The sequence below is a fragment of the Garra rufa genome, chromosome 18 (assembly GCF_049309525.1).
Source record: "Garra rufa chromosome 18, GarRuf1.0, whole genome shotgun sequence".
Taxonomy (NCBI): domain Eukaryota; kingdom Metazoa; phylum Chordata; class Actinopteri; order Cypriniformes; family Cyprinidae; genus Garra; species Garra rufa.
This window is the reverse complement of record NC_133378.1, coordinates 26800881-26827171: the sequence shown is the minus strand read 5'-3', so window position 1 is coordinate 26827171 and position 26291 is coordinate 26800881. Positions and strand designations below refer to the sequence as shown.

The 26291-nt window shown below is 36.0% G+C and overlaps 2 protein-coding genes across 3 annotated transcripts in view; one reads left to right on the top strand and one right to left on the bottom strand.

The window, feature by feature from the left end:
- Window positions 1–715: 715 nt before the first annotated feature.
- Window positions 716–3083, top strand: sp5l (Sp5 transcription factor-like). Its single transcript, XM_073823759.1, has 2 exons — window positions 716–1067; window positions 1503–3083. Exons 1-2 carry the CDS (start codon window positions 1014–1016, stop codon window positions 2535–2537), a joined length of 1089 nt encoding a protein of 362 aa, XP_073679860.1. The 5' UTR covers window positions 716–1013; the 3' UTR covers window positions 2538–3083.
- Window positions 3084–5509: 2426 nt separating this feature from the next.
- Window positions 5510–26291, bottom strand: part of arhgef25a (Rho guanine nucleotide exchange factor (GEF) 25a) — a 101609-nt gene continuing 80827 nt past the window's right edge. For both annotated transcript variants that reach the window (XM_073822924.1, XM_073822925.1), the window contains 12 exons: window positions 24851–24917; window positions 24374–24477; window positions 22187–22256; window positions 18022–18111; window positions 17060–17152; window positions 15113–15163; window positions 14768–14845; window positions 13173–13364; window positions 12729–12909; window positions 12247–12464; window positions 10107–10274; window positions 5510–7438 (listed from right to left, as the gene is read on the bottom strand). In XM_073822924.1, coding sequence (XP_073679025.1) covers window positions 7319–7438; window positions 10107–10274; window positions 12247–12464; window positions 12729–12909; window positions 13173–13364; window positions 14768–14845; window positions 15113–15163; window positions 17060–17152; window positions 18022–18111; window positions 22187–22256; window positions 24374–24477; window positions 24851–24917 — 1432 coding nt within the window. In that variant the 3' untranslated portion in view covers window positions 5510–7318. The remainder of the gene's footprint in view (window positions 7439–10106; window positions 10275–12246; window positions 12465–12728; window positions 12910–13172; window positions 13365–14767; window positions 14846–15112; window positions 15164–17059; window positions 17153–18021; window positions 18112–22186; window positions 22257–24373; window positions 24478–24850; window positions 24918–26291) is intronic.

Here is a 26291-nt window from a genome sequence, read left to right as displayed (position 1 = left end):
GTAAATATAAAAAACATGTAAACAAACTTTCTCATATGTGAATCTGGACCACAAAACCAGTCATAAGGGTCATTTTTCTGAAACTGAATAAATAAGTTTTCCACTGATGTATGGTTTGTTCGAATAGAACAATATTTGGCCGAGATATATCTTGAAAATCTGGTGGGGGTGCAAAAAAAAAAAAAAAAAAAAATCAAAATCAAAATATTGAGAAAATCGTTTTTAAAGTTGTTCAAATGACGTCCTTAGCAATGCATATTACTAATTAAAAATAAGTTTTGATATATTTACCGTAGTAATTTTACAAAATATCTTCATGTAACATGCTCTAATATCTAATAATGTTTGGCATAGAAGAAAAATCGACCATTTTAACCTATACAATGTGTTTTTGGCTATTGCTACAAATATACATCTGGTTTTGTGGTCCAGGGTCAAATATTAGGCTAAACTCTTCTCACCAGCAAAAGTAACGGGGTTCTCACAGGTTAACATTTGGCAAAATTAAATTAGAATGAAATGAAGGTTATAATACACACCCCTCTTGCTAATCTCCCAAAGATTGCCCTCCCCAATATTCCCCCACCACATCTCTCCTCCATTCACTGGCCCTCCTGATACATACTTAAGAGACCCCGTCGAGAGGATCTTTTCCCTATAAAGAGAAGATGCAATCCGACCGCCTTTGAAATGATCCTCAGGACTTATTGCGACAGGCCCTTCAGTCGCACTTCAAAAGGAAGAGTCCTGGTTTGAAAGCCGCTGCTTTTCAAAAAGGGATCCAGAAAACCAGGAGCAAGAGCGCGAAGTGGCCAGAGACTCTCACAAGCGATAAAGGACAGCAGTAGGAAGAGAGAATCGAGGGATTATTGACGATCACGGCATCTAAACTCATGCACCGGTAACCAGGATCTTTGCGCGCCTCCTCGCCCGCTCGCTCTGACTTTGGCACGGTTACGCACTGCACGCCGCGCTTTACGCAGGTGTGGATATTTTGAAGCTCCGGTGCACACATGGCTGCGTTAACCTTATCCAGAGCGGACAATTTCCTGCACAATTTCTTACAGGTACTGCACTTTTTGTATTTTAATAAACTGCTTTATCATGCATTTTTACATAGTGATACTCTGGAATAATTAAATCAACTTTTATTTGAGATGCAGTTCTATCTAGTTCTAACTATACTGAGCTTCAGAACAGTTATTAAATTAAACGTGACTTAAAACTGCTATTAACTTCAGGTTGTCACTTTAGCAAGACTTGTATAATATTCAATATATACACTGTAAAAAAAATAATTTAGTAAAATGAGTTTAATTGCTTTTTAATTATTCTGGAATTATTTAATAATTTATTTATTTATTTAAAAATAATTCCAAAATAGTAATAAAAACTAAAAACAAGACTGTAATTAAACTTATATATCAAATATAATTCTGTATATGTGAACATGAAAGTATAAAGGTTCAATTAGTCACAATTCTTTGTTTTCTCCCCTCCAGGATCGTACTCCCAGCTCCTCTCCAGAAAGCGGTCCTAACACCCTTTCCTTTTTGGCCACCACATGTGGTCAAGCTTGGCAGGAGGGGTCTCAGCTCCCTTACGAGGGGCCGGTGGGCTCCGCATCCAGTATGTTTCAGCTCTGGAGCAATGAAGTGGCCCCAAACTCCAGCTTGAGTGCTCACCAGATGACCTTCACCGTTCCCAAAATGCAGTTCCCCGGCCACATGCAACCCACCCTGGGCTCGCACTCCCATCATCACCATCATCACCACCATCACCACCATGAGCTCCCCCTCACCCCTCCAGCTGAGCCCCCGTCTGCCTACTCCTTCGACCTGTCTCCAGTAAAGATGCTCTCCTCCCAGGCACAAGGGAATGCGCCGTACTACACGCAGCACAACGCTGTGGGTCAGAACTTTCCAAGCTTCCTTCAAAACGCTTCAGGAAGACCTCACCTGCCAAGTGGACACGTTGAGGACGGCCAGCAGTGGTGGAGTCTCCCTCAGAGTAACAGCGCACCCTCCGGGCATCCGTTCTCTTTGGGACGCCAGCTGGTTTTGGGCCACCAGCCTCAAATCGCAGCTCTCCTGCAAGGAACCTCAAAAGGTCTGCTAAGCTCAACTCGACGTTGTCGTCGGTGCAAATGCCCCAACTGCCAGTCCACGGGAAGCGGAGGTGGTGCTCTGGAGTTTGGGAAGAAAAGACTACACATTTGTCACATTCCAGATTGCGGAAAGGTCTACAAAAAAACCTCTCACCTGAAGGCGCACCTGCGCTGGCATGCCGGCGAGCGGCCATTTATCTGCAACTGGCTCTTCTGCGGAAAGAGCTTCACGCGCTCAGATGAGCTGCAGAGGCATCTTCGCACGCACACCGGGGAGAAGCGTTTCGGCTGTCAGCAGTGTGGGAAACGGTTTATGCGAAGCGATCACCTCTCCAAGCATGTGAAGACCCACCAGAGCCGGAAGAGCCGGTCCAGTCAGCCTTCTCACAGTGGGACTGATGCACTGCTAAGCAATATTAAGAGAGAGTAAAGGATGCTGAATGCAGACGAACTCATAGTATCAGGAATTAGAGAAGAGGCCATTTGCGTCATCTAAAAATGTTTATATAAAGGTGAAATTGTTAAACAGATATTCCAAAAAGCAATAGAAGCATGGGCCTGTTTCTTTCACACCATGCTGCACCGAAATTGAGACTTTAAGTTGATAGAGCTCATAAAAGTGACTTTTTTGTGGCTCTAGATGCAAAGACTTCTTATGACCAAACTTTGCCCTTGCACATTTATTTAAAGATTCAGTTCCACAAAAAAAACTTCTCTGAACAGAACAATCATTTACTTGGTGAAAACATTTGTTTACATTTTGTTGCTTTCTCTAGTTTTTTTAGGGAAAATTGATGCCTTATATTAAAATCATAAGTTCTGGTTGGAAAATTTGCCAACAGTATTCGCTGTCAGGTCTTGTGTTCTTGCAGAGAATGGCACTGCTACAGTATAAATCTATTTCACTCTGAATCGAAATCCCTATAGTTTCAAGACATGAACCAAATGTATATAATGTTTATATAGTGCACAGTTCTATAAAGACCAGCATGTGAAATATTAATAAACAAATAACTGTGCAAATCCAAATCTCGTGCTTCGTTTTGTTCATTCCTTCACAGTATGTCAAGCTCACTTAGTGCATTTTAACAGATGTGTGAAGTTCAGCAAATGGCTAATGTTAAATCTAACACGGTGTGTCGGATCTCAGCGTTTCGCATTTATTCGAATGTTAATGTAATAGCATTCAGGATGCTAATTTAAGATGGCCATTGTTTCCGAGGTGTCGAGGAAGCACTAAGAACGAAGACAAATGACTGGAGAGTCTTCAGACATTTTACAGTTGTCAGTAAATAGTCAAGCCATTCATGAGAACAGTGGTCTGACCTTCTCGCATCAAGTTCACAGTCATGTTGTCTCGTAATGGCCGGTGTAAATAACACACAACTGTTACTAGAGGATAGCGCTCTACTGGAGCTCACTGTGAATGGACCCCCGGCTGTTTATATCCCACTGGCCGTGACAGAAGTCGCTTTGATTTGGCACCTTTGTGATAGTGAATGCTCAAAAACCCTCTTCCCCCATCTGTGTGTGTAAATGAACCCTTTACTGCTGAAGAATGCCTAGAATGTGACTTAAACAGAGACAAATTAACCAGATGTCTGCTTGTTAACTAGACTCCCTAGCCAGAGCACAGAGCACTCCTGATATGGAGGATAGCTAATTGTTTGACATCAGTATGACTCTATAGTCTTTTTTTAAACATTTTTCTCCATATACTTTATCTTTTTAAACAAAAACATTAAGATACACCAAAGCAAAAATGACTGAAGATTTAAACTTATTACTACATCAGAAACTACACTAGAACCTGCTTAGCGGGGCAAGTTGTCACAATACCTAAGAGGTTTTAAAAAGACCACAAAACTGGTCATTATGGTAATTTTTTTAAACTGAGATCAATACATCATCTGAAAGCTGAATAAATAAGCTTTCCATTGATGTATGGTTTGTTAGGACAATATTTGATCAGGATACAACTATTTTAAAATCTGTAATCTGAGGGTGCAAAAAATCAAAATACTGAGAAAGTCACCTTTAAAGTTGTCCAAATAAAGTTCTTAGCAATGCATATTACTAATCAAAAATTACATTTGATATATTCATGGTAGGGAATTTACAAAATATCTTCATGGAACATGATCATTACTTAATATCCTAATGATTTTTTGCCAAAAAATCGATAATTTTGACCCATACAATGTATTTTTGGCTATTGCTACAAATATACCCGTGCTACTTAAGACTGGTTTTGTGGTCCAGGGTCACAAATGTTTATTTCTCTAGCATTTTGTATGCTAGTTATAAACACCCAGATCAAAATAGTCTTAAAAAACAAAATAATTTATGTGAATTTTATCTCAGAAAGTAAAAAATCATATTTTTGTAATATTTCTTGGAACTAATTACCACAATGAAACCACACTGGGATCCAAAAAAGGTCAATTATATAATGCAGATTATAATTTTAGATTATAATCAGAGTATCATTTTTGACTGAAAGGTTTAACTTTGTTTTCAGGGCAAAAATATTTTTCGTAACATTAGGGCAAGACCATGGACCACAAAACCAGAAATTGAGATTTATACATCGTCTGAAAGCTGGATAAATAAGCTTCCCACTGATGTATGGTTTGTTAGGATATGACAATATTTGGTCGAGATGCAACTTTTGGAAAATCTGGAATCTGAGGGTACAAAAACAAAAAACAAAAATCAAAAAAGAAAATCACCTTTAAAGTTGTCCAAATTAAGTTCTTAGCAATGCATATTACTAAGTTTTAATATATTAATGGTAGGAAATTTACAAAATATCATGAAAATTATCTTTACTTAAAATCCTAATGATTTTTGCCATAAAAGAAAAATCGATAATTTTGACCCATACAATGTATTTTTGGCTATTACTACAAATATACCTTTGCTACTTAAGATCCAGGGTCACAAATGTCACAAACACCCAGATCAAAAGAATTCTATGAATTTTGTCTCACAAAGTAAAAACTCTTATTTTGTAATATTTCTTGGAACTAATTACCACAATGAAACCACACTGGGATGCAAAAAAGGTCAATTATATAATGAAAATTATTATTTTAGATTATAACTAGAGTATCATTTTTGACTGAAAGGTTTAACTTGGTTTTCAGGGCAAAACTATTTTTCGTAACATTAGGGCAAGTTGTCATTTTATACAAATGATCATTACAATTTAGTTTATAGTTGTTTTACTGGACAATTAGCTGTTTAATAGCAGGTTTTATCAACTACCTTGGATCTTTTTGTAGATTTGTTTCTGACTTTCCAAACAGTGACAAATAGCCCCGGTTCTACACCACGAATGACATAACACAGTAAACCACAGTGAATACATCAGAAAAGCAAACATTTTGTGTTCCAAAACACTCTTGTGTTCCAAAAGGAACCAGTTTAATTTGATATAATACAATGATAGGTTTTGTCACATAGACATAGATCATGTCCGATTCTCTCTCTACATAATTTCCATCATCATTTAGAGGTGTTCTTCAAAATAGCATGCAACAATGTAAGATTCAACTCCACGTTTGTGGAAAGGCAGTACAGGAAAGCTTTCGGTTTATACAGGGCTACGTCAAATGATTTGATTTCTGCTGATTTGAATAGTACGTCAAGGCAAGAGAAGGTCGTTACAATCATTTGAAGGATATTTATGCGAACGCATCTGAAACATGCCGATAGTAAAGCATAAGAGCTTCGGTGCAGAGTTTTGAATTGAGAGTTTTAAATTGACTGATTGGTTGTGTATACAGCGCTGAAGTCCTCTGGCACCCTCTGGTGGAAAGAATGTGCAATGAGCTAAACGGAGTCAAAGTGCTTTCTGATCATGCTTCAACATCAAATACCAAACACATACCATCCCTTCTTTGGTGAGACATCTAACATTTTATGACAAACTGTATGCTTCAGTTCAGACTCGATTAACAATCTCAGTCCGCTTTCTAACTAATGATTTGGTTTGTCATTAACAAATACTTTGCTTTAAAACAATAAAACGACTAAACAAAACACAATAAGCAATGTGTTGAAAATAAAACCTGACATCTTTAGCTTTTTCCCTCATTTGTATGAGAACATTCTCCTCAAAATTAAGCAAGCTTGTTTTCAAATGGTCTAACTGAATTACATTTTAGGCTATTTCATTGATTTGTGTAAAGGGTACTGGCACCTGCTTTTGGCACATAATGATATAACATTTTACCTTTGGCCTTCATCAAGTTTAATAATAATAATAATAATCATTCTAATTATTATTAATATTATCTAGTAATTCAGAAATCTCGATTTGTATGACCTGCAGAGTGTGCATTACACAAGGAGGGGTGGCAGAAGCTAAAAAGAGTCATTTAACCACAGATAACTACTTTTGTACTGCATGTTCTTCTGCCGTAACAACTGCTGTCCGTCTTTCAGTCCTTTCCTTGAGCAAGTCCTCCTGTTCAACAAGGCAGACGCTCATTGTGTGATCTCTTATGTCCACCTGCAGTTGTAAAGTCTGAACACGAAGCTCCGCGAGCGTCGTCGTTCATTGTCCACTACAACAGAGTTGATTGATCTTCGAGAATTAGCGAAGAGAAAGCCAAGCGTCCGTGTCTCCATGCACAGATCATTCTTCTACATACGCTATATACAAATTAGCTGCATTAGAGTCTGTTTCCCGTTAGCTTCGCCACAAGAGCATTCGATATAGATGGGAGATAGAAAGACAGCTTCTGTAAAGAGGCACCGAAACCTTTAAAATCCAGCGTGAGCCCACTAAGGGCCCTCTATAATAATACAGTATGTTCTCTGCAAAACACATCTGATGGAAAACGTTCAGCATGTTTGCGAGGATGAAGCCATCAGAGTTTAGCACACAAAATACACATTCATACATACATGCACGCTTGCCGAAACGCATCCGCACACCCTCAAATAAAGGTTTACTCTGGTTCCTGCTCCAGTGACCTCCCAATATAGGAATGGTTGATTCTCCTTTGAACAAAACACGACTTTAATAAAAAGACAGCAACGACAAAAAAAAAAAAGAGAAATTATATAAAACAATTTCAAAAAAGTCACTAGGTAATTCGCGTCACAGGTTTAGGAAGAATACCACAAGATAACAGACGTGAATAAAGTCCAGACTGTGGCATGCTCTGGTGCAAACGGCAGATTCAGGGACATTTCCATTCACAGGTCATCCTCATCAAGCTGGGCCAAGTTAGTGGAGCGCTGAAGAGTGGAGGAGGGACTGGGAACAGCCATGCGTCCCTCTCTCGTTAAAGATCTGCGGCTACCCTCTCCTGAGCTCTGCGACAAAAATGGAGAAGAAAAAAATGTATTTTATTTTTCTAAACAGCACATTATTGACATCATGATTTTATGGAAGCTTGTTTTTGTGCCTATTGTGAATAAAAAAAAAAAGATTAAATCATAATGCAAGATAATGAGTCACAAGTATAAGGTATAGCCTTAATTGTGAAATGTAAAGACACAGTTACAAGAAATAAAGTTGCAAAGAGAAAGGGTAAAATTTCAAGATAAATTCACATTATGAAGTGTAAAGATAAAGTCAAACTGCATGATATTAAGTTGCCCTGTGGGATATAGAGTCGATGTAAAGTTATATTTACAAGATACAACATCATAACTGCAAAATATAACATCATATTGTAAAATATAGTCACATTTTAAGACATAAAGTTGCATTTACAAAAAACAGACGTAACTGCAAAACATAACATCACATTGTGAGATATAAAGTCGCAATTTTAAGATATAATTCTGAGAAGCAAAGTTGTAACTGCAAAATATAACATCACATTGTGATGTATAATGCTGCAATTTTAAGATATAAAGCTACATTTACAAGAAACAAAGTTGTAACTGCAAAATATAACATTACATTGTGAGATATAAAGTCGAAACTATAAAATATAGTCAAATTGTGAGATATAAAGTCGAAACTACAAAATATAAAGTCACATTGTTAGATATAAAGTCACAATTTTAAGATAAAGTTACATTTACAGTACGAGAAACAAAGTCGTAATTTCAAAATATAGACACATGGTGAGATATAAAGACAAAATTACATGAAATAAACTTGTATTGATTAATCTGCAAAATATAAAGTCATCCTGTGCAATATAAAGTCACATCTGGGAGATATGAAGTTGCATGTGGAAGGTATAAAATCCCAATTATGATATAGACAATATGTGACCCTGGACCACAAAACCAGTCTTAAGTCGCTGGGGTATATTTGTAGCAATAGCCAAAAATACATTGTATGGGTCAAAATTATTGTTTTTTCTTTTATGCCAAAAATCATTAGGAAATTAAGTAAAGATTATGTTCCATGAAGATTTTTTGTTAAATTCCTACTATAAATATATAAAAATGTAATTTTTGATTAGTAATATGCATTGTTAAGAACTTAATTTGAAGAACTTTAAAGGTGATTTTCTCAGCATTTTGATTTTTTTGCATCCTCAGATTCCAGATTTTCAAATAGATGTATCTCGGCCAAATATTGTCCTATCCTAACAAACCATACATCAATAGAAAGCTTATTTATTGAGCTTTCATATGATGTATACATCTCAGTTTTGTAAAATCTAACCTTATGACTGGTTTTGTGGTCCAGGGTCACATATGTGCACTATAAAATCACATTATAAAACACAAAGTTGCAATTATAAAGTGAAATAAATAAAGTCTCAGTTAACCATGTTTTTTAAACTCTCACAGGTTTCAATAGGATTCCAAATTTTCCCCAGACAATTCTTGTGAAATCTTCATTCAAGAACGTATAAAGGTTTGTGATGTGTGACGGCGAAGAAATTCTCGTCTATTCCCCAAGCAGAGAATAATGAGCTGTCACAAGCATAGCGCTAGTCTAAAAATGGCTGAAGAGTCTTAATTACCAGGAACATCCCAGGATATTAAGAGTAATATGTTTGTTACACGGTTTATGACATGACAAAAATAGGCATGACTGAATATTGTCACAACAGAGCTTCAGAAATGACAACATATTGTTCAACACTCCTCTCAGATCAAGAATTCTTGTTAGATTTGAGAGAGACGGATGCGTTATTGTCTTGTGCCTTGCTTTTTGGTTCTATATAGAAAGCTTTTCACACTTATTATAAACCTCAAATATCTTAGTTATGTTTGGTCTCCCTTGGTATTACCTGTCATTGACTCATTTCTCACCTCTAATATCAGAATAGAAATAATCAAAATCCTATTATAAGCACATCCTAAGAAAACCCTGTTTTTCCTGGTAATCAAGAAATGTAATCACTGCTGTCATTAATTTAAATTAGATGGTAGATCATTTTAGATTTAGATATGGTAGATAAACTACCAAAATGTACATATCATAAAAAATAGCTGGTTTTAAACAAAAACACAAGGGAACTGAAATCAAAACAGCACTCGGATCTGATTCAACAGCCTGCGAGAACAATCAGGCTTTTGATAGGGATCTGTTACTTCCTTCTGTCAACCTGTCTCCTTCCTTTTTGTGAAGGCCTGAGTAAAGCAGATAAACAGCTATTTCACACACAACTATTGTTGAGCTGTCATCAAAGCTCATTCGGGACTAGACGCCGCTGTAGACGGAGAGGGATGTTTAATAGGCTGCTGTGTCAGAACAGGGAAAACCTCAATAAAGGAGACAGTCTGACATATGATTACATTTGTTATGAGATAAATGAGTAAGACATTTTCAATATTCTGCATTATTTCTAAATAAGGGAGCTAATATTTCACTCAAATGTTTTGTTTAAAAAAATAATTTGTAATGAAACAATGTAGTGAAACCTGAGCCTGTCCTGCAAGACCATGTTTATTTTTGTTATTGAATGTCTACAATAAACCAGCAGGGGGAGCAATGTGGCTTCTTTTTTTAAAAGTGCATGCTTATCAAACACCAAGCTCATTCTGAGTACACCAAATCCAAACGTACCTGTGAGGCTTGCGTGCTAGAGGAACACAGCCCGTTGGAGACCACCTGGTAGTTTAGAGGTGCCTGGGAGAATGACGGCTCTTCGGAGAAGGCCAGCTGCACATGAGTTGGAGACACCGTCTGGGAATTCAGTCTGGAGTCCACCGGACAGCGCTGGACTTGTGTTGACTGTAAACATCCGACAGAAACAGTGGTTAGAAAATTACAAGAAATAACAAGGTTATTTATATCCATTTACCACTTAAGACTGTGACCTCTCATATGATGACACTGGGATGAGTAAAGAAAATGTAGAGTTTGGAAATAAGGTAAAGTAAAAGTTTGAAATTAAAATAAAAGATGAAGTGTTACAATAATGTATTAATAATACTATAATATAATACTATGATAATCAGTGTTGGGGGTAACGCGACTTATGTGGTAAAGTAACGCATTACTTTTTCATTTACAAGAAAATATCTGAGTTACTTTTTGTTTTCTTTATGTATTTAATTCCATTTTATTAACCAGTGTCTTTACTGCTGACCTTTGTTGATCCAATTCAACCATACTGATAAGCAAAACTTATTTTAGATTAACTAACCTTTGTGCTTCATTTCTCTTATATTGCTGAAGAGTGTTGAACTTCATTTTCCTGCAGTTCCACTGTACAGATGTGAATTTACTTTCCCTTCAGCCTTAGGCTTATTCATTTCACTTTTTAATGTGAAACAGCTTTTACATTTGCTAAAACTTTTTATATTAAAAACAAACAAGCAAGCCCTGCCCAGATTTAAAAAGTAACGCAAAAATACCGAAGCACATTACTTTCCATAAAAAGTTACATAATGAGTTACTTTTTGAAGGGATAGTTCACCCAAAAATAGTAAATAATGATATAAATACTGTTCAGTTTCTTGTACAGACCGATCGTTTTGTGTCTTAAGGCCTTAATGTATCGTCACGAGCCGCAGGGTTTAATTTGGTTTTGTCTGTGTATGTTTTTTTTACTCTTAAAGATTTGGTAACCATTGACTGCCATTATATGACTGACACACTGCAACGGTTTGAGTTAAAAATCTTTGTTTGTGTTTTACTGAAGAAACAAAGTCACCTACATCTTGGATGCCCTGGGGATAAGCAGATAAACATCCAATTTTCATTATTGGGTGAACTATCCCTTTAAGGGAGTAATGCAATATTGTAATGCATTACTTTTAAAAGTAACTTTCCCCAACACTGCTGATAATATTTCACTATACTATTAAAGTTTTATTTTTACGTTTAGAATTTATATTTATATTTGTATATTTTAATTATTATTATTATTACAGAGTCATAAGGGAACCTGCAAAAACATGCATACTAAACATACAAAAATTGTACAACATTAAAAGGATACATCACCCAAAAATTAATTACCCCATGATTTCCTCACCCTTAAGCCATCCTAGGTGTATATGACTTTCTTCTTTCAGATGAATACAATCGGAGTTATATTAAAAATGTCCTGACTCTTCCAAGCTTTATAATAGCAGTGAATGGCTGTTGATTTTTTGAAGTCCAATAAACTTCATCCATCCATCATAAAAGCACTCCACATGGCTCCGTGAGATTAATAGAGGTTTTCTGAAGTGAATCAATGCATTTGTGTAAAAAAAAAAAATATCTTTTTAAAAAACTTTTTAATCCATAATATCTAGACTCTATTAACGCACAGTCATGAGAGAATGAGGTGTAGTGTAAGCTCTGGTGAGAATATGCAACACCATTCTCTCGTGAACGACATTATGGTTTAAATATGGATATTTTTCTTACACAAATGCATCAAACAATCTCAGAAGGCTTTTATTAACCCCATGGAGCTGTGTAGAGCACTTTTTATAATGGACTGATGCACTTTATTGGATTTCATAATCTCAACACCCATTCACTGTTGTTATAAAGCTTGGAAGAGCCATGCCATTTTTTAATATAACTCTGATTGTATTCTTCTGAAAGAAGAAAGTCATATACACCTAGTATGGCTTGGGGGTGAGTAAATGATTAACTTTAAGTTTACTATGAATTGTGAAGCAATTTGAAATTCAGCCTAGGTCTGATTGAAAGCGTGGGCGACCGCACAAAAATCAGCAAACCTCAGATGGCTGAACTCTCTTACCTCTGACTGAGATTGGTCATCAGTGGGGACCTGGCTGGGCAGGTAGAGAGAGGGCAAAGATGTGTTACAGGAGCGCAGACAGGGCAGTTTGTGTCGGTCGATAGACGCTGAGGAGTGGGGCCTCAGACCGACAACTGCTGACAGAGGAGGCTTCATGCTACGGCCCAAACTGTTGCTCTTGCTCTCCCTTCTCTGGTACTCTATGGGTGACTGCAGGGCTGAAACACACAAAACAAAATTTATATCATTTAATTTGACACAAACAAAAACATGTGGAAGGACTGATGTATTATTTTGTCAATGTTTTGATTTTTCAATGTTTTGACATTCAGTGGTTAATACTAAGGAACACAGTTTGAAATACTGAACAGACTGTTCTTTTATTCCTCATAGCTTTATGTTTGTCATTTAAATAAGGCAACTACTTTGACTACAGTTAATATTACTTTCAATAACTGCTGAGGAAACTTTGAAGGTCTCACCATTTAGGAAATTGCGTTGGGTCTCCAGTATTTGGTTCACGTCGCTGACCCAAGCCTTGCAGATTTCCTGCGATAAAGAGTGCAAGACATATCGCACTGTGCTGCCATCAGCCCCCCGAGACGTCATGGCAAAGCGATTAGGATCACCGTCTGCACACGCCTCCACACCCAGACAACTTATCTGAAAGGGGAAGCCATTTTAACACATGCAAACATAGTGCACATGCAAAAATACAGAAACCTTATTTGTGACCCTGTTGTATGGGTATATTTGTAGCAATAGCCAAAAATACATTGTATGAGTCAAAATTATTGATTTTTCTTTTATGCCAAAATCATTAGGATATTAAGTATCATGTTCCATGAAGATATATAGCAAATTTCCTACTGTAAATATATAAAAACTTCATTTTAGATTAGTAATATGCATTGCTAAGAACTCACCTTAATACTGTTCTTAAAAATATATCCAGGTAGAGAGAATCCTTTTTTCCTGTCTATTGGTTCACTGAAGATGACAAGCTGTTCAAATAGGAAGACCCGTCTCTCTTTAGCACGGGAAAGAAGGCTGCTGTCCTGTTCTGTAACCATGAACGTGTCTTGCTGGAGAAGCTTTCCTTGTGCCGTGATCTTCCCCTGATAAAGACAGAAGATACAGTTTTAAGGCAAGGGATTGCAAACCCTTTGAAACCCAAATATGATGATCCCTTGTGAGGGACCTCCTTCTTAAAATATAAACATAGTGAACTGTGTGTGTGTATTTTTATGTTGAATATACATTATTATATATACATATTATGAAAAATGTAAACTTTTTGATTAATTTTGGTTGTTTTTTTGTCCCTTGTTTGTCCTGTACGGGTGAACTGTCTGCTGTTCTTCAAAATCTTTCAGGTCCCAGATTCTTTGGTTTTTCAGAATTTTTGTGCATTTGAACCCTTTCCAACAATGACTGTATGATTTTGAGATCCATCTTTTTACACTGAGGGCAAATGAGGGACTCATGCAACTATTACAGAGGGTTCAAATGCTCACTGATGCTTCAGAAGGAAACACGATGCATTAAGAACCAAGGGTGTAAACTTTTGAACGGAATGATATTTTATTATTTTGACTAAATATCATATTTGTTTCATTTCGTACTGCCCTTTAGAAGCTACAGAAGATACTTACATGTTCCCTAGAAGATAAAATAAGTTATTTTTACCATTATCTTCAAATTCAAAAAGTTTTTATACTCCAGCTTTTAATGCATCGTTTTTAATACATGGATATCAAATCATACAGTCATTGTTGGAAAGGGTTCAAATACAATTTGTGGGACCTGAAGGACTTTTCTGAAGAACAGCGAGCAGTTTAACTGTTCAGGACAAACAAGGAACTCGTGAACAACTATCACAAAAAAAAAACAAAAAAAAAAAAAACACAGCTGTGGATCATTCAGGTAACAACACAGTATTAAGAATCAAGCATATGTAAACTTTTGAACAGGGTCATTTTATAAATTCAACTACTATATTGTCTTATATATACACGTATTTTATGTGAAAAATCTTATTCAGGTCAGTACTAAATAAAAAATCAGGTCAGTACTAAATAAAAAACATCCATTTTGTATGAACCTTCTTATTTTGATGAAATTAACATTTGCAGATTCTGCAATGTATATGTAAACTTCTGACTTCAACTATAAGTAAGATTTGTTAATAATATCAATGTTAAAAAAGACTGAACTGCTTAATATTTTGTGGAGACTGTGATAGATTTTTTCAGGATTATTTCATTAATATGAAATGATATAAAAAATGTAATTTACATTAAAATGATATTTTTTGAAACAAAGTAATAGTCGTTTTAATGAACCAAAGTGAAAAAAATACACATATGGTTTACGCCTAAAATCCAATTTTTTTGTTTTGTCTCTCCTGCACTCTCTTGCAGACCCCAGTTTGAAAACCCCTGCTTTAGGGGATCAGTGTCTCTCCCAGTATTTCCACAGCCTGACAGTTTTAAACCACAGTCTGCGTCTGGCGCCATACCTCAAAGCCTTGCAGCCGACCCACGTTCATCATGTCATTGCAGCGCTTCGGAACAAAACACATCACCTCCACTGCTTTCTGTTCCAGAGTGAAGGAAAGACAGAGAAAGATGAAGAAGGACAGAATACAAGTGAAGGCAATGTGTGGAAACTGACCTCCATTCCTTACTAAACCCTATGAGCAAGTACAGTATTACTCTGATTTCTGGCTCAAACTGACACCAAAGGGAAGAAAAAAAATATGTTGGCATGGTTAGGATCACACAATGTTCCTTGGTGGGATTATGTGTTTCTGGTCTTGAGAAACAAAACTTGCATATAATTACGATGTCTGAGTGACTCATACCTCCAGCTCTTCAGTGTCCATCCCAGCCTTTGTGTAGTACTTGAGGAAATCCTGTCGCAAGACACACAGTGTGAGCTCTAGAATGTTCTATTTCTGTATCAGGGTCTATTTGTACTAATGGCTTTTTGTGTGTGGAAACTAATTAAGTGCATTCTGTGCCGTAAGCTGGTGGATACTTCAACATGAGAAGAAATGTATGTGGGCGACTCTAGAGTTACAAAGCAGCTATGAAAAACCACTGAGATTTCATTTAATTTAATTCTGTGAATGTGTGTCGGAGACTGACAGGAAAGAGAAGAAATTGTTGAATAAAGTCATTATTTTAGTTTTCTTTGCACACAAAAGCATTCTCGTAGCTTCATAAAATTAAGGTTGAACCACTGATGTCACATGGACTATTTTAATGATGTCTTTACTACCTTTCTGAACCTTAAATGTGTCAGTTGCATTGCTGCCTATGCAAGGTCAGAAAGCTCTTGGATTTCATCAAAAATATCTTAATTTGCGTTCCGAAGAAAAACAAAGGTCTTACGGGTTTGGAACGGCATAAGGAAGAGTAATTAATGACAGATTTTTCATTTTAGGGTGGACTATACCTTTAAGCAGTGATTCCAAACCAGGGCAGCATTTAAGAATACATGACACTGTTCAAAAGTTTAGGGTCGATAAGAGTGACTTACACTTTTATTAGAAAAAAAGTCAGTGAATTGACTTGTACCTAAACTACAAAGGGGACTCAACCCTCTTTTAGTTGTGGTATACTGTCTCAGTCTAAATTACATTTAAACTGGTATTTTAGGATGCCAAACAAAATAGAATATAATAATATTAACAACAACAAATTAATGTTTTTGTCATTCCTATGACAGTAGTAGCCATATACCGTAAAACAATTGCACTGTAAAATAAATGAAAATTAATATTTCATAAGTATATTATTTTTGTTTTATACCACAGAAGGGAAATTACAATACTTCCTTCATTATTTCTACACCTGAAAGAGATATTTAGAATTTGGACCGCAGTAACATTACCCATTTAACCACTAGTTGTCATGCTGCACTTTCAAGCTTTTATTTTGACGGAAACAGCAGTAAAGCTTTTATTTGGATGGAACACTACAAATCTAGTGAAATGTTGTAATCATCTGCTGCGAAAATAAATCATTACTGGTGGCCGTTGCGTTACAAAACGTGCTATAAACTCACAGTACGTGCAATGAATGAGTTCACTGCATTCACTGTGAACTGAGCCGTTCTGAGGAGCGGAAAACACCTGATGAGCTTATCGCCTGAATGAAGTGCATGCTTTTTTTTATTAAGCCATATTGTGCTTTCGGTTTTAGTTCATTTGACAGATACTGTGCCAAAGTATAATGGCCTAAAACTCAAAACATGACCTTTATAGTTAGAATAGGAAGTTTAAACATATTTTAAAAACTACACTTCTTGCCCAGAAGACCTATCGTTTGATAATGTCATGTGATGATACTTTCAAGACTGGAGTAGTGAAATTAAAAATTCAGCTTTGCCACCACAGGAAAAAAAAACAGTTTTTGTTACTGTTTTTACTGTATCAAATAAAATCAAATCAAATAAATGCAGGCTTTGTGAGCATAAGAGAGTTCTTTCAAAAACATCATGCCGGAAATCACTGAAAGTATTTGATTATAAAAATAGAACACAGAAAATGTCAAATTTAAAATGAAATTTAAATTTAAGTGGTCAACATACAAAGTGTGACTATGGACATTTATTCTTTACTTTTCATTGTTAAAAATTAAATGCACCCCTATCAATATTTTGATAAGTCGATATTCTAGTTTTATTTATGAAAGTAGAATTGATTAGACACGGTCCACAACACTCCTGATAAAATGAGCCATGAGTGCACAAGAATGTGAGTGATGTGTGTTTGTGTACGCCTGTGTGTTGCACTCTGTTTCACCTTCAGAAGCAGCTGGTACTTCATGATCCTCTGCACGGGTTTGATGAGCAGGTCATTCAGCTGCAGCCTGTGACCCAGCTGCTGTTTCAGTTCCTGCACGCAAACACACACACACACACACACACACACACACACACACACACACACACACACACACACACACACACACACACACACACACACACACAAACATTCACCTGATTGACTGATTCCTTTATGCACAAAGAGAGAAGGCCAATGTTGTCTATTTTGTTATTTTTTGCAGTATGCATACCGTGTGCAATAAAAATTGGTGTACCAGATGAACTATTTCATTAGCAAAAAATTCCAGTATGCAAATAAAACATATTGCAATGAATATTTTATGCCTTCAACATTTATTTCTTGACACATCATATGATCTGACTACCAAAAATTGAACAAAACAAACAAACTATTTAAAAGAAAAAAATTGCTAGACAGCCTGCACTGAATTTACATACTGTTTCAAATACTAGAAAAATAGGCAGTATGCAGTACATACTGCACAGAAGCATTAAGCTTATGTACAAGCATGCTGGTATTCCACTCCAAACATAGCCGAACACTCTTCTTGATCCATTATCTCATAATGCCCTGCAATCTCAATCTATGAAACCTAAAGTAATGCCAGCTATCAAACCTCTAAATGTTTTGGCACAGCGCTGAGAAGAATCCATTAAGTGTCAAACTTTTCGATCAAACAGCTCCCTGTTTTGTCTGTTCCAAGAATTGATGGGTCAGTCGGGGCCTTCAAGTCCACTGAGTGATTATTACACACACACACAGTGCAAATGGAAAGAGCGAGAAAGTCTGCCTCGAGATATTTACACAGATGGGTTTGCGCGACAAAACAGACCCTCACGCTTAACCTGTGCGTCTTTGAGGACACCACTAGAGCGTGTATGCATGTGTTTGTGTGCTTGCACTTCACATGCACTTACCTCAAAGTAGGTCTCAATGTATTCTGACACGATGTACTCGGACTTGGGTTTGTTCTGGCAATATACCACGTACATGTGAAGTCGTCTTTCCTGTGGTTTGTGCAAACAAAGAGGGCAGACTGAATTAGCTCAGCAGAGTAGTTTTACGGTGAAGTATTTATAGATATACCAAGTAGTAGTAGTCGTTACTAGTACAGTTGAGGTCAAAAGATTGCATCCCCTTTTCAGAATCTGCAAAATGTTTATTATTTTACCAAAATAAGAAGGATCATAAAAAATTCATGTTATTGTTTATTTAGTACTGACCTGAATAAGATATTTCACATGAAAGATGTTTACATATAGTTCACAAGAGAATATAATAGTTGAATTTACAAAAATGACCCCGTTATACATCCCCTTGATTCTTAATACTGTGTTCTTACCTTAATGATCCACAGCTGTGTTTTTTGTTTAGTGATAGTTGTTCATGAGTCCCTTGTTTGTCCTGAACAGTTAAATTGCCTGCTGTTCTTCAGAAAAATCCTTTAGGTCCCACAAATTCTTTGATTTTCAAGCATTTTTGTGTATTTGAACCCTTTCCAACATTGACTGTATGATTTTGAGATCCATCTTTTCACACTGAGGACAACTGAGGGACTCATTTGCAACTATTACAGAAAGTTCAAACGCTCACTGATGCTCCAGAAGGAAACACAATACATTAAGAGCTGGGGGCGAAAACTTTTTGAATTTGAAGATCAGGGTAAATTTTACTTATTTTGTCTTCTGGGAACGATATAACTATCTTCTGCAGCTTTTGAACGGCAGTACTAAATGAAAAAATATGACATTTAGGCAAAATAATAAAAATCCACACATCTCCATTCTGTTCAAAAGTTTTCACCCCCTGGCTCTCTGTTGAAAAGGGTTCAAATACATAGAAATGCTTGAAAACCAAAGAATTTGGCAGGCCTGAAGGATTTTTCTGAAGAACAGCGGGCAGCTTAACTGTTCAGGACAAGGATCTCATGAACAACTATCACAAAACAAAAAAACACTGCCGTGGATCAATAAGGTAACAAAACAGTATTAAGAATCAAACTTTTGAACAGGGTAATTTTTTATATTATTTTCTCTTGTGGACTATATGTAAACATCTTTTATGTGAAATATCTTATTCAGGTCAGTACTAAATAAACAATAACATGCATTTTGTATGATTCTTCCTATTTTGGTAAAATAACATTTTTTTTTTATTAGATTCTATAAGGTGGATGAAAACTTTTGACCTCAAATGTAGTAGTCGAATAAAGTTCCTTTAAGTGTCTTTTTGGGGACAATTTTTATTATATACACTCATTAAAGTACAATCTAATGTACAGAAATCCTATTAGTAAAGTAAATTGTTGCCAATACCCATTAGAAGAAGAAACATGAGAAGAAACTCAATCTGTTATGGAAATACATCAAAGACGTTTAAGAAAAAAATATATTATTACTGAAGATTGATAAACTGGTCACTACTGGTAGTTTATCTGCACTAAATCCTTCTTTCCTGATCCTACATGTAAATGCAGCGCGAGAGAGACAGGGAACAGTGGACATGCATCAAGACGGAGGTGATTCAATGGAAACTTTCAAGCTGCTGTAAGTGTTTAAGTAAGTTTGAAACTGACTCTGTCTGCGGTATAAAAGCAGCATGCTGTGACGGCAAAGAGAGAGAGCGATTACACAACACTGATGGAGGAGAACGAGCAGAAGGCCATGTATAATTCAGCCCAATTATCCTCAATGTAATCAGAGCCCCATTCTCTCTCTCACACACACACACACTGCATTCAGGTAGTAGGACGTTACAACTGGACACTACCTCTTACACACAGAAATAAACACTCATACACACAGAATGAGTTGCCTAGAGACAGGCTGACTGGGTAGACGTCAAAGCATGAATGGTTCGAACAACAGATTGTAAGAGATTCATATGGACACTGTGCATAATCATGATTTTTGTTCTTTACATCCTTAAAATGTGATTTGTTTGTAAAAATGTTATCGTTTATTATCAATTATACATTCTAATGGTTTCTAAGGAATCACAAAAAAATACATTAATATAATGTAAAATTATTTTAAAGTATTTATTAATTTAGATTAATGTTAGTTTGTATATATATATATATATATATATATATATATATATATATATATATATATATAGTATTAATGTGCTATGAATGAATAAATTAACATAAAAGAAATATTAACAAATTAACAAAGGATAATGGGATATTTATAAATTACATTTATTAATTTGTCATTTTAATAACTTGCCATTTTTATAAAACTAAAAACTGAAAATAATAGAAATTGTAAAATTAGTTTGTTTATTATTAGTTTTTTTTATAATACTTAATAACATCTCATTTTAACATTAGGTAACGCATAAGGTATCACAAAAAAAATTATATTATTCTTACAGTATTTATTAATTTAGATTAATATTTATTTCTAAATATGTATAGTATTAATGTTTTATGAATGAACACAAATTAACATTGAAGAATTATGAACAAATTAACAAAGGACAATGGGATATTTATAAATAATATTTATTAATTGTGCATTTAAATAGCTGAAATTAATAGAAATTGTAAGATTAGTTTGTTTATTATAGGTACTTTTAATAATAGTTCATAACGTTTAATTTTTAACATTAGGCGATGCATTAGGTGCCACAAAAAATAAAAATGAATACTATTTTTAAATATGTATTAATGTATATTATTGTTAATTTCTAAATATATATATATATATATATATATATATATATATATAATTAATGTATTATGAATGAACACAAATTAACAAAGGACAATGGTATATTTATAAATTACATTTACTAATTTGGCATTTAAATAACATTAATAAAAACTGAAATTAATAGAAATTGTAAAACTAGTTTATTTATTATGTTAACAGATTTAACTTTACTGTAAATAGAATAAAATCACTAATTTGTTAGATTTATTTTTAAAACTAGGAAAATACCAATTATTATGATTAATAATAATTCTAAATTGTGCAATTTCTTTTAGGTATTTTGTAATGTAATTTGTTTGGTTATTTTTTACTGGAAAACAGCAAAAAACACTAATTCAGATTTTTTTTTCCAACATGTGACATGTCCTTATAAGAATGTGTATTTAAGACCAGCTGAAGGATTTTGCAACCCACTGTCTTAATTTATCTACGTTACGCATCCTTGACTGGAAGTTGGAAAGTACTGACATAACTTTAGTGTCTAATAACTTTGTTATGTACTGTATGAGTTAAAAAGAGGGTGAGAGCAGAGGCTGAGGAAATTAGAGAGAGAGAGCGAGAGAGATAGGGGGGAAGGTCTTGTTTGTGAAAGGAAAAAAGTGTGGGGACAGTCTGGCCCTCACTCACCCTCCATTACTGTTTCTCATTACCAACCGATTTCCCACTACGCTTGTTTCACAGTTTGACTCAACCTTTAGATTTTTGTTATAAGTTTCTTTATTCCCCTCAAGGCTTTTTAAGTTATTACCCAAAGGGCTCAGACTCATTAAATGGTAAAAAGGGCAGCACTGGCAGACGCCAATTGGTACAGTAACTCAGCGCTTTTCATTTAAGCAAAACGCTTTGATTCACCACCAAAACTTGTATCACAGCATGTGGTAGCTTTTAACTAATTATTGCGAAGTACTTCCACAACTGTAAATCTGCGAATTGTAGTTTTTTTTTTTATGTGTACGCTTGTGAGTGCCGGGAACTGTGTTGTTTCTTCTTAGCGAGTTATTTATGTGTGTATGTCCATAGCGTAGGCCTGAACTCCAGAAATAGACACGGTGTGTAAAGCAGCAGTGTTATCAAAGGACGTAGCTATGCTTGTTGTTCCTCCTCGTACTTTTCCCGCCTCTTTTTCCCTTGTGGTTGTGAGCCAATGGACACAACACAAGCAAACACACAGCCTCAAATGGGCTGTATCAGTAACGGGGGGACAGAAATAGAGTGGGATGATGGGAGAATAAATGGGGTGTTAAAACGAGCGTGTGTGTTAAAAACCCCTGTGTTTTCTCAGCTTTTGCAAGAGGAAGTTCTGCTCAACCTTGCTAGGAACAGACAGACAGATGAAAGCGAGAATAATAGACAGACTTACATGTTTGATAAAAAGTTGGGCCAGTCGTTCAGGCTCGGCCACGCATTTCTCCAGCTCACCCAGGAAATAACTGAGGGGAGAATCAGACATTCAGCTCACCATACGTCATCAGCAGGACCATATGGAATCTGCATGCATTAAATTCCACAAATTTTTCCCTAAACAATCAGTGCAGGGCTGTCACTAATGATTATTCTGGTAGTCGAGTAATTGGTTGATTATTTTGACGATTAATCGAGTAACTAGATTATTATACAATTTTTTATATTCACTAAACATTTAATTCAAATGTCCACTTAAAGAAGAAGTTCACCTCCAGAACGAAAATTTACAGATAATTTACTTACCCCCTTGTCAACCAAGATGTTCATGTCTTTCTTTCTTCAGGCATCAAGAAATTATGTTTTTTTTAGGAAAATATTTCAGGGTTTCTCTCCATATAGTGGACTTCTATGGTGCCCCCGAGTTTGAACTTCCAAAATGCAGTTGAAATGCAGCTTCGAAGGGCTCTAGCAAAATGGTTATTTTCTAAAACAACATTGACAATTTACATACTTTTAACCTAAAATGCTCATCTTGTCTAACTCTGCATGAAATGAAAGCTCTAGCGTTAAGTTCTGCCGGGAAGACTTAATTGTCACGTCACTCAATTTTCATCTATCCAATCACATTCCAACACTTGTGGTATATAAGATCGGTACTTACTCATGTTTGAATTCGCAGATGCTGACGCTTCAATTCACCACCATCCTCCCCCACCTCCTCCAAATTTAATCTTTCCCTCCATCTTCCTCACCACCACCACCAGGAGGGTCCCTTACATACCTCACGGGGGTCGGCTGCGCCCCTGCCTTGATCTTCAGGCAGGATATGCAGAGTCCGGACCCTCAGATTGCGAGTTATGGACGGGGCCTACGCCAAAGAATGTTATTGCTTGCTGGGCTGCTAATAAATGGATAATTGTCACAGTATTCATTCTACTGAGTCTTTCTGGTAGAACTATATGTATTCTGGTTCAAGACAGTTGGGGTACGTCGAAAAACTCCCATCTCAATTTCTCCTTCAACTTCAAAATAACCCTACATCGCTGCAGAAGTACCGACCCAGTGTTTAGAAAGTGAACATGAAAAGAAAGATCAAACGCCCTTTACGAAAAAAAGTAAAACAGCAATGTAGGATGTTGAAGTTGCAGAAGAAAACGAGACGGGAGTTTTTCGACCAACCCTAACTGTCATGAATCGGAATACATAAAGTTCACACTTTTTTTTTTAAATAACCAATCATTTCGCTAGATAAGACCATTCTTCCTTGGCTGGGATCATTTAGAGCCCTTTGAAGCTGCATTTAAACTGCATTTTGGAAGATCAAACTCATGGGCACCATAGAAGTCCACTATACTGAGAGAAATCCTGAAATGTTTTCCTCAAAGGACATAATTTTGAATCGACTAAAGAAAAAAAAGACATGAACATCTTGGATGACAAGGGGGTGTAAACTTTTCCTTTAATCTTTAATCAAAACGTGTAAACTCAGAGTGAGGGTTTGAGCTTTTATTTTAAAATAGCAATGAACCGTCAACTGAGAAGGATATTGCTGTATTCTCATGTGTTTGCTTAGGTTTATAAATGATTTACCTTACAAACCCGATGAAATAGCGCATGTTGCATTCCCAGCTGAATGATATAATAAACCCTGATTCACAACAATATGCAGAGATGGATTTTGAGACGCTCCACACAGTTTGTGTAGAGCAGCATTTACTGTGAATGGAGACACACTTACACACACACACATATGTAAACTACACGCATGTAAATAATCAAAACGCATTCAAATTAGAACCTGCTTCGTATATATTTATTTAATTGAATCATAGTATGATTTTTAAATCGGTTAAATATAACAGGCTTGGAAAATGGTCTAATAATGCGATTCATGGATTCCGTGGAATGCGCCATTTCAGGAATTTTGACAGTTACTCGACACAGGCAAAATGCAATCGAGGATTTTTTTAAAAATGGAGTACTCAAATTGAATCAAGGAATCCTGACAGCCCTAGTAGAAAAAGCAAGAACATGAGAAACTGTGAGCAATTTAGTCTAAACTGACTTGAAGGTTTATGAATATTCCAAGAGTCTTGTCAGATCTGTGATGCAGACAGACACACACACAAACACATGAACCTACTCTTTATGCCAGTCGTAGATCTGATGAATATTCCCGAACACTATTTTGTCTTTTCCCTTCATATCTTCTGGAACTCCTTTTGTAGTCATAGTGGCCATGTAGCCCTTTGAGAGACAGAACATGATGAACTTTCACAGCTCATGACCCACAAAAACAAGCTTTTATTATTAAATCCGAGGCATTTCAACTGTGATAAAATATCAGTCTCATAAAAAAATGTAGATGATCATATTCCAAATATTTGAAATCCAGGCACCATTACTTTGATTTATACAGTGATCAGTATTACAGCTGAGAGGAATTCAGGTCAGTTGATGCATCAAATCTAATTCAGCGGTGATTAAATGCTCTGAAATGCATTTGAGCCGTTCTAAGATTACAGGAAAATTGATAGCATTCCATAACAGAGTTGATCAAATCCACATGTGATTTGTTAATATACCCCCCCCCCCCCCCCCCCCCCCCAAAGAAGCTCACCTCCACAATAAGTCCTAGATCAGCTACATACAGCTTTTCTGTCTCTATCAGCTCTTTCAGAACATACCTGCAGAAGAAAGAAGGTCAGCTTTCAATGGTTTTATCAAGTCGTTCAATACATTAACAATACCTGACAGCTCAAAACATGTGCAGTGATTAATACAGGGTGTAATATTAGCAGTTCTGACTGGCGGAGCATATTAATAATCTAAGAGCTATTTGTGGACCAGATGAAGGGCCTTTATGTTGAAATGTATGAATATTGCTGCTGGAAAATCCAGTTTATGATGGTAGATGTGTTTTGGAACACAGTAGCTGATTTCTAGCTGTACAGTGTGGTCATCAACTAATAACCATCTTAGATGAGCTAATGATCATCTTTGACCACTTAGTCAAACCACTAACCCTAACTTTAACTGGATTAAAATGATCTTTAGCTAGTCTCTGGCTAGTTAATATGCTGGTCCAAGTTGGTCATAAGATCATCTAAAATGTCATTAGCTGGATTAAGATTGTTTGGCTGGGTTAAGTTTGTCTTTGGCCAGTTTGACCTGTAAGACCAGCTGGTTGCTGGTTTCTAGCTTGTAAAGATAGTCATTAGCTGGTCCAAGCTAATCATTAGCGGGTCTAAGATTATCTTTACCTGGGCTAGTCTCTAGCTAGTTAATATGGTCATTAAATTGTCCAAATTGGCCATTAGCTCATTTAAGATGGTGATTAGCTGGTCTAAGATTATCTTTACCTGGTCTAGCAGCTGCCATGTTTCAAAAAAAAAGTTTAGCCTGTTATGGCCAACTGGTAGCTGGTTTCTAGCTTGTAAAGATGGTCATTGGATGGTCTAAGATGATCTTTACCTGGGTTTAGATGACCTTTAGCTAGTCTCAAGGTAGTTAATATGGTCATTAGCTGGTCCAAGTTGGTCATAAGATCATCTAAAACAGGGGTCCCCAAACTTTTTTCTGAGAGGGCCACATAATTTGCTTTTCTTTAATGGGGGGGCCGGGTCAGTTTATAAAAGAAAATTCCATGGGCTGGACTGACTACTACTATTATTATTTTATTATGATTTTTACCTGTATTTATTATACCTTTTAATGCTAGAATAGTTTATTTTTTTATGCACCAGACAGACAAATGATCATTTCTTTTCAAAGGATATACAGGTGCTTCTCAGTAAATTAGAATGTCACGGAAAAGTTCATTTATTTCAGTAATTCAACTCAAATTGTGAAACTTGAGTATTAAATAAATTTAATGCATGCAGAGTGAAGTAGTTTAAGTCTTTGGTTCTTTTAATTGGGATGATTTGGCTCACATTTAACAAAAACCCACCAATTCGCTATCTCAACAAATTAGGATATGGTGACATGCCAATCAGCTAATCAACTCAAAACACCTGCAAAGGTTTCCTGAGCATCACCTGTTCGATCGCGATGACACA